The sequence below is a fragment of the Agelaius phoeniceus genome, chromosome 7 (assembly GCF_051311805.1).
Source record: "Agelaius phoeniceus isolate bAgePho1 chromosome 7, bAgePho1.hap1, whole genome shotgun sequence".
Classification (NCBI taxonomy): Eukaryota; Metazoa; Chordata; class Aves; order Passeriformes; family Icteridae; genus Agelaius; species Agelaius phoeniceus.
In genome coordinates, this window is record NC_135271.1 from 28,329,133 (window position 1) to 28,343,112 (window position 13,980).

The following is a 13,980-nucleotide window of genomic DNA, read 5'->3' on the forward strand; positions in this document are numbered from 1 at the left end:
TGTTCAGTTGCAGACCTGCCTGAACAAGCTGGCAAGGGAGTTCCATAGACCAAAGCACGACTGCACAGAGAGCACTGACCTTCCATGCCCAGGGATGCCATAGCCCACTGTTCCCAGAGACATGTAGTAATAAAAAGAAGATTGAGAACAACTAGAAAATGGCATTGTTCTAATTTGTAACATCACTTCAAGCTGTAAAGGATATCTTCCAACCCTCTGTGTGTGTTGAATGCTCCCTCAAGCAACCATTAGGACCTTTCCAACATGATTCTTCTTCCCCATCTTGGGTGGCCAAATACCACCACCAGTTACTCAATTTTTGAATGTTTACCCTCCTACCCCCTAAAGACTCAGGCATCCACCGCACTAAGCTGGGGGTTTTGGCACAGGAGACTCATCAAGAGGCCGATTCTACCAACAAAATATTTAAGAATGTACTTTGAATTATTTTCTTGATTACAGCAATTTTCTTAAATCTAGATGAATACTTTCATGTCTGCTGGCATTGTTAAAGTTACTTTATTTTCTTTGAATTAACTGCCATACTTCACTTTTCAATGCAATTTAGATCATGAGAGATGTCTTCTATTTTAACAGAATCTGAATCATTATCAATTAACCACTCAAGTCAGAAAATGCTGGCTCCTTTATTTCCTCCATCATTGTAATTTCCATCTTATAGGAAGGATTCAGGTAAAAACAAAAGCTATTTCTGTAATACAAGGTATAATACTATTACAAGAACAACCACCAGTTTACAGTTTTTAATGCCTACAGAATTTTCAAAACTGCATGTCTGCATATTCAGAAAGAAAAAGGATCATAGAGAGATCAACTAAGTAACAATTAACAAATAAAAAGTTGTCACTGAAAAAAGCTGTCACTGTCCACAGGAACCATGTCTAGTCACGTTTTCAGTCAGTCAGTCAGCTAGCTGAGGGTCATGTCATTACTTAGTTTCTGTAGAAAAAACACAAGCACAAAAATAGTATGAAAAAGCAACATACCTATTTTTATTTAAAAGTACATATTATAAAATATAATTATTACAACAGCATATAAAGTCTTTCAATATCTTTAGAAGAATAATACTAAAGTTTTAAGCATGCTTCTTTAACTTTTAAAGAAGTGCCTCTCTCTTAGCTGTGTGTAAAAGCCACCATTTTTTCTGCAGTATACTGTTGATACAAAACATAGCTATTTTTTTCAATGTATACCACAACTATGACACAATTACCTTTTAAAAACATTTTTGCAGAGCAGTAAATCATTAATATATATTCATACTAATATCAGGATTTCAATAAAGGTTTAAGTCAAAAAAATGGATGCAAATGAAATCAGTGATGCAGTACTTCTTCCAGACAAGAATAAAGAAAGACAAAAATAACCAAGTATTTTATGACAGAAAAAAAAAAAATTCAACTTAATCAGTAACTAAATAATTATTAAAAATACCCAGTTTTTTTCAGCAGGGGAAAAATGCAATGAATCCATTTTCTGTGGGTTGAAGTCAATCAGCAATGAGTATCAAAAGCCACAGAACTTCGCTCCACATATCTATGCCTGGCATTTCTAACAGAAGCTGGTTAGAAACTCTGCTTTCTAAGGACTATTTTAAAATCTTATGACAAACATTTTGGGAGGGTTTGGGGTTTTAGTTCTGTTTGCTTGTGGGTCTCCTGCTTAGTAGTTTGGGGGGGGAGGGGATTTTCAAGGGTGGGGGTGGTATTTAAATAGAACTACTAGGTAGCAATGAAGAGATTAATTGGAATGCCACAATGCATTCTTCTGACAGATAGCAAATTCTTCCCTTCCTCTTCTATTTTTGAATGACACTGTGTGTGTAACCAGCATCAGATACTGCAGTGAGCTTTTCACAAAATATCCAAGTAACACAAAGCCCTTGTGCTCTCAGCCCTCTTGAGCTGAGAGCACAAGCTGCTCAACAGCAACATTTTTAAGAAAGGTCTGCTTTTAGCAACTGACTAGAAGTAATCACTGTAGTTATCTTCTCAAGCCTACACTGATGTAAACCAAGATAGTTTGAAGTGATTATTTCAGCCATAAATATTTGCTTAGCAAAAAAAGGGAAATAACCTCACACCTCGAAAAACTTACATTAGAACTTAAAGTGGTGAAGAGAATCCTACTAGTCTGTATTTCCATCTTTTCTCTGCTACTTTTAACTATTCACATAAACAAATTAGTTTTCATTGACTTGTAGAAGAACCAGAACCAGTAAAATTCATTAGTGGATTAGTTCAGAATATTAATAGATGTGTATTCAAATTTGCCTGATAAACTAAGTTTGTTGCAAGGTAACAGAAAGTTCTTATAGTCAGAAGTTTGCACTGCAAAAGCATTATGAGTAGCATACTGTTACCATAAAACCTTTTTTAAGAAACAGTTTTGTAAACTGTATTTTAAAAGAGGCTGTTTGCATAAGAAGGTGTTGGGGCAAAACTTCAAGTGTGTTAAAAATTTAATATTTTACTTAATTGTTACATTGTATGACATTTATTTTCATAAAGATTCTAGAATTCACAGATCTTATGAATTTTCATCAGAAAACCTTGTATAGAAAAGACTATTTCAGAAATTCAGTCACCTTGTTAGAGACAAAAGGCAAGCAGCACAACAGGACTTTAGAAAGGATTTTTTTGTTAAGATGTAATGATTTCCTTAAGTGAAAACTCACAGAAGTTTTAGCTAGGAAGGTTATTTCCTACAGCTAAAATTGAAAATGAAAAAAGTTAGTATTCTCACATCTTTAAAAAAAACCCACAACTGTTTCAGAGGTAGGGAGAATTGCATCTCTTTTCACATGCACAATTTAACACTTTAATCAAAAGCAAAATATAAGCCCCTAAATTACTGCAAGTTTGTCAGTCAGTCCAGTGCAAAGTCAGGCAGTGGGAAAATCACTTTTATGGGCAAGCCCTTTTGAAAGGCAATCTTTCCTTTTAGGTACCACTTCATTTGTATTTAAGAAACCAACTAAGGGACAAATGAACAAGTAATTCTGTCTGTCTATCCTGAAAAGAGATAGATGCCAAGACAACCTGATAAGAAACTTGGAATCAGGAGCCTGATGTACAGAAAAAATGGGGATAAATAATTTTTCTAATTTCAGATGCATGTTGTATTTACACTTCTCTAGTAAAAAGACCTGATATTATATTACCCTTCACTCATAGTTATTCCTGCAGGGACACAGAGGCTGGGCTTTTATTGCTAAGAGCAAAAGCCACATTAAAAACAAACAAAATGTTGTACAAAGATAAGAGTATGGATACAAGTTACTTAAAATTGCATTCATCAGAGCTGCTGATTAAAAAAAAAAGTTTCAATTAAGTTTTAGCTATAATTCCATGCAGAAAAAGAATGCCCAGAAATCCAACTTATTAAAACAAAAGTTTTGTACAAAAACTAAGGCCATGTTTAGTATCTGCTGCTTATCAAAAAAGCTACTGGGAGGACCTTAGAAGAAAAGGAGAAAAAGAACACTTTGGGCAAAAGCTTTTTTTGGTCTTTGCAACTCTGGGGTCACAAAGAACATCTATACAAAGAAAGGTACAAAGAGTGAAGCTTAGAGGGAAAATACTGATGCAAAGACAGTCATGTGATATTTTCTGAATTAGTTAAATCAACACTTCATATTCCCGAGGAAGACGTATGGTACTGCAAATATCTGGAAGCTATAGTAATATTTGAGAGTTATTTTGTAGAAAAAAGAGCTTAGGCTTTTCTCCCCCACTTAGGCTTTTCTCCCCCAACTATATTCACCTTTGGCAACAGTCCTAATGCTGAAAAAAATTATTCAAAAATGTGATGAAAGTCAATACAATTTGAAGGAAAGCAATGTTTTAAAAGAACAATAGAATTTTGGTTCCTGAAGGCAGTAAGATATAAAACATCTCTAGGAGTTTAGCTAGATTTCACAGGCCATAAGCATAAAATAATTAAGTTCTCAAATACCTATCCCAATTCCTTAACCACAGGCTCTGCTTTATTTTCTCGGCAATCACGTATTTCAGCTACACCTGATTTCTGAGACCCAAATATCCCAAGCCTTTGGTTTCACCTGACAATCTTACCTGTCCCCCCCATCCTTTTTTAATTTACCCTGTCACTCCTCTGCCCTTCAAGGGCTCAACCTTTCATCTTTAACCAATGCCACTGAGGGCATATGATAGTAATGAAAAAAAAGACACACACAAGCTTATGTCTGTTTCACTGTTTATTTTTTGCATACTCTTTTCAATGTCAACTGATTCTCCCAAATACAAAAGTGATATTTCTATGAACATCCAGATTGATTTTTATCAACTGGTTCATTTTGTTTTTCAAGAATTATAAAAATTGATTTTTATAAAATAAAGTGCACGTGCGTATATATATAAAAGCATACACACACCCTTATATATATAGATATATATGTATGTATGTGTGTGTGCGTATACACACACAGATATATCAAAAATTATATATATGGAATATATATATTACATATATAACTAAAGTAATATATATATATATTCATATATTCTATATATATACATACACACATGTGTGTATGCACACACAGATATATCAAAAATTCTATTTCAGTTTGTTAGCTAAGAACAGATTTAGAGTTTATCCTTCTATGTTTGTATCTAACTCCAAACTCTTTGCCTGTCCCTGTGTGTGAGGTAGCTGACTGCAGCCTGGGTAAGGAAGAGCCCAGGCTGGGTGGGGGCACTCACCTGCTCAGTAAGTTCTCTGGCGCTTGTTGGGCTCCTCGGAGGGTGAGTCTGCCAGCCTCACCTTCAGCCTCACACCATTCACAATCTTGCCATGCAATGCAGTTATGGCCTCGCTGGCACTTGCTCTGTCTGCAAATTTTGCATAGGCCACATTTTTTCCAGCCACAAGATAAACACTTATCAATTGTCCAAAACGACTGGGGGAGAAGAAAAAAGAAAAGGTCATTTACAGATTTTCCTGCAAAAAAATTTCCAGTCCAAAGCACATATGATTTGTTAACTGCAAAACCAGGATTTTTATAACTATGCTCCCAATTTGCATATTCCCCTCTCTTGAATTAGGAGCAGAAGTACAAATGAACACCAAAAGTCCACAGATGTTTTCTACAAAATATTACCATAGAACCACAAATATCAGTGATCTCTCTTCTTTACAAGAATATGTAAAGCTGATCAATACTACAGTCCCCAAACACTAAATGGCACTCAAAACACCCCACAGAAACAAAACAAGAAGAAATCCCAAACCATCCAAAAGTAAGACATACACACCCAAGCTGGCAGATAATTTAGAAGCTAAATCTGCATCTCACTTAAATGAACTTGCTCAGTTGTGATTTTATCTTTGAAAAGGTGTCACTGAAATGACTCAGAAAGCAAGCACTGCAGCTTCAGGGAAAAACAGAGGTGGGTTTTTTTCTGTTTTTTAGGAAAAATACTCAGGAGATTCTTAAACAGATCTGTAAGTATTTTTTAAAAATTGTCTGCTTGCTTCTTACAGAAGTTATACTGAAGTGTCAAGACTCAGGTCCATAGCCTTTTCCTCCTCCAGTATCTGATTAAGAAAATTGAAAATTCACTATATCATTTAAGTACAATTTTGACTTCCACACAAAATGCTTTCCTCTCCTGACGCTTTTAAAATATTTTGGTTTTCCAAAGATTTATTGCAAATTCAAGCTATTATAAAAGGAAAATGTCTCTTTTTTTCAAGAGTATACTACAAATTAATAATATAAAATATTGGAGAACTGCTAATTACAGATTTTTTAAAAGACGGCAAAAATTATCTCAAGTCTTTGCTCCACATAGGGAGATACAAAGAACAGTTGAAATAGTGTTAGGAGGATGCAAACCATTATAGTGGATCAGGAAAAAACCAACACCCTACACTTGCTCCCCCTAGGTTACTGTGGAAATTTATCAAAATAGTTAAATGCCTAACAAAAATAAGCAAAAGAAAATGTAAAATGAATAAGGAAATAGCAACTGGAAGTACTGCATTTTTTGGTTAAAAATCTGCATCAGAAGAATAGACATTTTACTTCAGATTAAGTAAATTGATAATAAAGTTGCTATACTGATGATACTGTAGATGTGCTTCAAGGTGAACCTCATGACACACATCTTTCAAAAAGTAACTTACTACTGTTCACTTATGACTTCATAGTCACTGTGCACTGCCTTTTCTGGAAAGAGTTTTCAGGCCCTCTTTTTTATTTTCAATATTTACTTTCAGCGTTTCACAGTTTGTTTCCTTTTTGTTAGGGAACACTTATTTGTCTTACCAGAACACATCCTCCAGTACATTTACTGGTAAAGGATGGGGATGAAAAAGTATGAAAAGCCTTTCCTTCACAGAAGTGTCAGGTGGAACTTTTTTTTTGGGTGGTGGAAGTATGGCATCTGTTTGGGGCTGCAGCAACTGTGGGGCAGAAGCTCCTCCAAATGCTTGCTGAAACAAGGGAAAAAAATGCAAGTATAAGTTAACTGGTGGTGGGGGGCAGACGAAGTAATTTTACCTTTCTTACCATTTTTGTTCCATTACAGGACATAAATAGGCTCTGTGAGTTCTAATCTTCATTACTTTATTTACTTTAGTTATTTCATTAAACTGGACAACAAATTCAAGCAAGGTCAGACACGTTTTTAGGGAATAAGGATGCAGCACGTAGAACAGTTTGCAGAAGCAGGTGAGCAGTGCTCTTTATTGGCATATGTGAGGTTTCTTACAACAATTCAGAAGCATACCAACGCCGTCCATGATCGGAACTTACAGGAGGCGTCCTGTACTGCTGAACCATGGCGCTGTTACCGCGCAGCGCTGACGACACCTGCGCTGTCACCAGCTGCGTTGCCATCTTCCTGATCAGGCTGCAAGCAGAAGTGATAACAAACTGCTTTCAAGAAAGAGCTAAGTAATCTTAAATTTAGCAAGAAAAATAAGTTTTAATACACATCAGTGTATCTCTAGAAATCTGTAATGTCATGTAGATAACGAAAATCACGACAGGCTTTCATCACAGCCTACGGAGAGATCTGAAAGCCTGCACACTAGCTGCAACTCACTGAAAACATTCATTCATTACCACTTGGAGATACACAGAACTACTCTTTGAGGCTTTTTAACACTCTAGGGGGAAAAAAAATATTTAATTATCTCTGCAAGAGCCCACTACATTTTGTGAGGCAGGCCTAAAAAGCAAAACAGACAAAAAAATTTCTATGTGTTTTCATAAAGAACACAGAGATTCAGTTCAGAGATCAAAATATTACCATAGAAAGTTTACTTCCAGCTCTCATTTTCCAGTGATTTTTCTTTGTTCTGTTTCAGAGTAAGAAAAAGCAATTGCTCTTTTTGCATAGATACACAGCCTGTGTTGCAAGACCATGTAGGAATTATTGAAGAATGAAGATTGCAATGTCAGATCAGCCACGCACTTCTGAAGTGAATCACTCCACTGCCCCTCCTTACTGTCTTAATCTCCCAGAACAGGTCTGACGTGAACTAGACTCCTTTAGGATGAAACTAAGGCAAAACACTCACTGCAGGAGATTGCTTAAGCTGCTCCACCTTGTACTGGGCATTTAAAACACAGGAAGAAGTCAGAGATGGTCAAACAGCTCAGAATTCCCCATACTGTGCCAATATCAGATCCTCAGCACCCAGAAGTTTTACTCTACATATGTGCTTCACAAAACTACTATTTGCACTACTGTAAATGCAAGCAAGAGATGAAGCACATAAATCTAGTTCTAATTCATAAACCTCATCAAAAATACATTCCAGCCTTGTTACATGTTACAGATATATTGACAGATTCTTGCCAAATCCTAAAATTTTAGATAGTATCTTAAGATTATGTATTTTAATATTTTCTTAATCTACCAAGATTACTAAGTTTCAAAAGGTTTGTTCTAAACCACTCAAGAAGAAAACCCCAAACCGAACCGTTTCAGAAAATACTACCAGCAAGCATGGCACAAGCTCACAGTGATAACTGATGTTACATCTTATGTTAAAAATGTGTTTATTTTATATTTTGCTCTCCAGAATGTAACTTCCAACTTTGTAAGTTGTACTTACTCTGAGCTGTCATTCCCATCTTCTAGGAAAATGACAGTTAGTCGATTTCCAGGAGGATACTCAAAGCCGTGCAGTTTGTACTTGGCATATATAGCTGAGGCAGCAGTGCTGTACTGAATCACAGCATACCCTGCAAGCACCGTGCACACAGCGTCAGCAGGAAACAGGGAACTCCTCAGAACAAACTATACTCACATGAGCAATACATTTAAACTGCACATCAGTCATGGATGACACAAAATTCTTAAGTCTTTTGAGCACACATCATTATTACTTCATCACTTTTATTTGTGAAGGAAGCTTCAGTGAAATTTACTAGTGACAGATGAGCTGTATTTATGCTAGCTTGAAAAGCTGAAAAGTAAAACCATACAAGTGAAAACACATCTTCCTCACTACTCCAGAACTAGTAACAAAAGGATACATAACTTTATTTAAAAATGCAATTATCCCATCAACAGTGAATTTCAAGAACTGTAAAGTTATATTTTAACTTTCTGAATCATTTACATTTCAAGTATCTTGGAGAAGAGATCACTTCCATATTTGCCTCAGCAGCAGTAAAACAAGACTGAAACCAAACAACCTTTCAGTAGAAAACATGATCCATTTTAGAATTATTTAATCCCCATTTACCCATGTCAACTTCTACACACACACATATTTCAGAATAAAAAATTCTGAAGATCTGTTTAGAGAACATTTTATTTTAATGTATAATAATTTCTGAAACGTCTTCATTTATTCTGCCTCAAACTATTAATTTGACCAAAACCCACTTAGCATGACTTTGATTCCATCCTTCTTGAGTTTTTATTATCTGAAGGTAAAGGTATAAGCCCTTAAGGGCTATGTGTAAACAGGGGTTCAAACAAAACTGAATTTTTGGGTGTATGCAGTGATAGCAGCAACAACCGCTTGTTTCCAACAAATGTACTGTATTTTGCAGTGGAAATTAATTAAGCATAATTACAAGGGATTCCCTTCAGAGAAAAAAAAAAGACAAAAACCCGTTGTACTTTTACTTACCACTATTGGTATGAGGGTCTCTCTGAACATCACAATATTCCAGACCTGGAACTAAATCGAAGAGGGCAAACAGCTGCTCTTGAATAAAGGGGAGCCGAGACACCACCGACAGGCGCTTCGAGACTGGCTCTTGAATTCGGGTCTCAGCTTTTTCAAAGCTACAATATTCTGGCTGCATACCTCAAGAATCAACAAAATAATCTGAGTCATCATATTTGCATGCCTACATTTCACGCCTATGTTACATTAGACTTTTAAAAGTAATCCAAGTCAACTATATGCTGAAGGTCACATGTTGATTTCACCAGTGCAGGTCACAAAATAACTGGGCAACCAGAGCAAAGCAAGCCATAAAAGTAGAGAGATGAAATTCCTGGCCAGTTTCTAACTTCAACATCAAATCTACTATTTAAGTGTTGACCTAAGCCTCCATCAGCTTCCCTTGCTCCAAACCACATTATTACTTAGTAACTATACTGGAGACTACAAATCATTTTTAGTGTAAAAAGCTGTGACTTACAAAATGGAAGCGTATTTCCTCTTAGTTCTGGTCTCATGACATTACTGTAATAATCGTGTTCAAAAGACTCAGATGACTTATTTTTCGGTTCAGCCAAAATGGCCCTGTAGCCTGAAAGAAACAACCACACAGATAACAACACCTCAGCACATCTCAGTTATATGACCAGGCCCACATTCTTCAAGTTCCATATTTAGAAACATATAATTCAGATAACCCAGTACGTGCTAGCTTTAGAGGAATAACTAAATTATAACTCTTGAAGTCTGCCCAAATAATTTTATGAAAGTTAACAGCTTTCAAATTGAATTACTCCTACTCACAAGTTAAGCACGACAGAGGCTAATTGCCATGAGAGTGACTGAGCACTGGGACAGGTTGCCCAGAAAGGTGATGGAGTCTCCACGCATGGAGATATTCAGAAGTCACCTGGACATGATCCTGGGCCACCAGTAGCCAGGTGACCCAGCCTGAGCCAAGTGGTTGAGCAAGATAACCTCCAGAGTTCCCTTCCAACTTCAACCATTCTGTGATACTTAGCAGGATTCTGAGATGCTCCAGAAGCCATCACCTGAACTTCAGTGCTAAAACAGCAGTTTATGGATGTTTTACACTGATCTAGGTTTTGCTTTTATGAAAGAAAGAGGTATTACACTCAAGCTATCCAACTAATTTCATTTTAACCTCACAGCAAAAAAGAAATACAATTTGACTGCTAAATAATCTCAGGCTCCTATTCCTATGCAAAAATATAATTTCTGTAGAACCACTTATAATAGATACAACGCAGAACCACCAAACACATTACTGAGGAAAAAAGAACCAAAGCAAGCCATAAAAAACATCAGAACAACAAATAACCACACCTACACCTCAAGTTGATTCGTATCTGTGATTAAGCAACACTGAACAGGAGGTAGGACTGGAGGACAGCTCTTAGGCTTTTGGGAAAACCTTTCTTCTCCTGGATGAGCAACCCCAAATCCCTCTGCCTCTCCTCCAAAGTCTTGTGATTCCAGCCCCTGACATCTTTCCACCAGCCTCACTCAAATTCATAAACTTTTGGTACTAGAGCATAAGTGACAAATTATAGAATCACAGAATGGTTTGGATTGGAAGGAAACTTCCGTATCGCCAAGTTCCAGCTCCCTGCCTTGGGGAGGGACACCTTCCACTACACCAGGTTGCTCAGAGCCCTATCCAACTGGCCTATAACACTTCCAGGGATGGGACATCCACAACTTCTGTGAGCAACCTGTTCCAGTGCCTCCCCAAGTGGCTGGTAATAAATAAAGCATACAAAGTCTTTCACTCTGTAACTGATAAATCACGACACTAAACAAAATCACTGTTCCCCCAGTTTCAGGTAGCATGAATTTGTTCTTAAATAAGTGTGATCACAACAGAGTCCCTATGTATCATGAAATATATTTTATATAGTAATCAATTTTATATCAAAAATGTTTTATTAAAACTGCCTATTTGCAAAGACAAATTAAAATATTTTCCTATATATGAAGCCTACACTACAGGCCAATAATAATGCATAAAAGAAAACTCTGTGCCCATTTCCAAACTCTTCTCAGTGATCCTACTTCCAGTTTGGTCCTGAAAAATCATAATCAGGTGATTGTTCTCAAAGAATGTTAACAATGCTATAATTTATTTGCAAGAGAACATTGTCTTAACATGTTTCTGCATCATGAATAATTTACCTGCAAACAAAACTAAAAATTATAGGTATATTATAATGATGCACCCTTATTGCAAAAAAAAAAACCCTTAAAGAATTCACTCGGATTCTTACTTCGATCACACTCCTCAATTGCTAGGGCAGCTTGTGATGGTTTCAGGTACCTGACATAGCCCAAACCTTTACTTTCTCCAGTAGTCTTGTTTTTAATAATGCTGCAATATTCAATGTCTCCATACATCTAGAACAATGAAAAAACGTATTAATTTCCAATATTTGAAAACCATTAAAAGTTCCATGTGGTATGCCCTTCTAATAAGTTTATAAAAAGGCATTTTAAAATAACAACAAACAGCGAATCAGAACCTTGAACTTCTCCCGCAGATCCTCCTCCGTGTAGGTTTTTGGTATCATAACAAAGATTCGTGTAAGCTCCTCATCTTCAAGATCTCGGTGGCTTCCAGAAGCTCTTGACTGTGCAATAAACACCTAACAAAATAATTACATAGTTAGCAATTACTGGCAAAAGGGTCTAAGACACATATCAACAAGCAAGTGAAATAGTTTAACTGTCTTTATATTTATTGTTCACATAAGCTGCCTTAGCATGGCGAGAAAAGAACACTTGTGACCACCTGTGATAAAAGACCTACAAATATAATAAATCCCAAACAGGACAGGAGCCAGAGAAGTTCCTTACTGGGGATAATGAGGACTGGTGAGAAATACCACTGCTGATTCAGCAGCACTGTCAACATCACCGGTGACATGTCAGGTAGCAAAGAATGCATTATTGTAACAGACCTAGTACAGCAGTAGTGGGAACAAATAAGCAAGCAAGGAAACAAGAAAGCCTAGCAGCTTAATAAAACCGGACTACTGCAGCTCAGTGTGAAGCTGTGCCTAAGTTTACAGGTCTACTGCTCTATCACAGGAGGATCATAGCTTCTCATATCTGTTAGTATTAAAATCTTTTTTAGTTATTGAAATAAATTTCATCTCAGAAGTGCACACCGGAAGACAACCAAGAAAAAAAGCCCAAACAAATCACAAACAAAAACAAACAAACAAAAGAAACAAAAACAAAACAAACAAGTAAGAAAGACTTTCAAAGCAAGCCTCCTATTCAAAAGTAGCAACTGATGTCACGGAGCTCTTATCTTTTGGCTTCTGATGGCAAGCTCTTCAGAAAAGATTTCACAGACTCAATACAAACTCATTCATACTTTCTTAGTACTGATGAATGATGAACAGGAAAGCAAAATCAAGAAGCTGAAAGCTGACGTTACAGTTCCATAGATTTAAAAAAAAAAAAGTTTTGAAAAGGGTTCACAAACTGCAAAACCAAAACATACTGGCAAAACCAGCTCTATTTATTCTCAACTATTTTGCTTACAACATTTAAAATATAGTAAACAATCTTTGTCACGAACACGCCCTCACTTCCGGGTGCGGCATTTTCCGCAGGCCTGCTTCAGCGCAGGCCGCCCGTGGGACTCGGGGAGCGGCCCGGCCTCACGGGAGCCGCGTGCCCGGGAGGGGCCGGGCCGCCCCGGCAGCGCGGCCAGGCAAGGCCGGCCAGGCGGCGGCTCCCCGGGCCTGCGCCCCGCCCACGGCTCCCGCTGCCCCCGCTCGGCCCGGCCCGGCCCGGCCCGCGAGCCCCCCAGCCCGCCCCCGGCCGCACCTTGATGGGCTTGCTGTCGGGGAGCAGGCTGCGGCCGTGCATCTCCTCCATGGCCCGGCAGGCCTGCGAGCTGCGGGCGAACTTGATGAAGGCGATGCCGCGGGACTCGTTGGTGCGCCTGTCCCGCAGGAGCCAGATGTTCTGGATGTCCCCGAAAGGCGAGAAGCGCTCCCGGATCAGCGCCTCGCCCGTGTCCTTGCCCAGCACCACGAAGACGCGGCTGTTGGGCGGCTCGTCCAGGCACTCGGCCGACAGGCGGATGCCGCTGCTCTCCTCCATGGCGGCGCCGCCGACCACCGCAGGCTTCTCCAGGGCTACAGCAGGGAAGGGCAGCAGCGCCTTTTCCGCCGCCGATACAGCGCGCCCGCCCCTTCCACCGCCCTTTCCGCCGCCGCTTCCGCCGCCGCTTCCGCCGCAGCGCCCCGCACCGCGCCCACCGCACCGCACGCACACCGCACCGCGCGCACACCGCACCACACCGCGCGCACACCGCACCACACCGCACACACCGCACCGCACACACACCGCACCGCACCGCGCGCACCGCACCGCACGCACACCGCACCGCACACACACCGCACCGCGCACACCGCACCGCGCGCACACCGCACCCCACCGCACAGACACTGCATCGCGCGGCTTCGCGGTGCATGCAAGGACGGACGGAGGGCGGGCAGCGAGCGTTCTGCCTGCTCTTTTTCACAAGCAAATTAAATATTCAGAAATCCTCCCTCCCTGTCACATAAGCAGATGCAGTTGTCAAGTAGAAGGACGTGATAACATTTGCTACTTTTTCCATAGATCTACACGGGCTGTGTTGAAAAAAGTAACATGTTTTCTATTCAGGAATATTATCAGTGCTACACTGTTGGAAAAGATGGAAAGCCCAAGACAGGACCAAATCTTTGGGGTTTATTTGGCTGTACAAAACAAAGG

At 39.0% G+C, this 13,980-nt stretch overlaps 1 protein-coding gene across 2 annotated transcripts; it reads right to left on the minus strand.

Moving 5' to 3' along the window:
* Nucleotides 1-628: 628 nt before the first annotated feature.
* On the minus strand, nucleotides 629-13,433 carry RBM45 (RNA binding motif protein 45). Of its 2 annotated transcripts, XM_054636769.2 has the most exons (10): nucleotides 13,045-13,433; nucleotides 11,727-11,849; nucleotides 11,475-11,601; nucleotides 9,668-9,778; nucleotides 9,148-9,327; nucleotides 8,119-8,248; nucleotides 6,809-6,905; nucleotides 6,320-6,486; nucleotides 4,752-4,948; nucleotides 629-960 (listed from the first exon to the last, which is right to left on the minus strand). In XM_054636769.2, exons 1-9 carry the CDS (start codon nucleotides 13,321-13,323, stop codon nucleotides 4,756-4,758), a joined length of 1,407 nt encoding a protein of 468 aa, XP_054492744.1. In that variant the 5' UTR covers nucleotides 13,324-13,433; the 3' UTR covers nucleotides 629-960; nucleotides 4,752-4,755. The 2 variants fall into 2 exon arrangements, with proteins under 2 accessions (XP_054492744.1, XP_077037486.1); XM_077181371.1 differs by lacking the exon at nucleotides 629-960 and having other exon boundaries at nucleotides 990-4,948.
* Nucleotides 13,434-13,980: the final 547 nt, after the last annotated feature.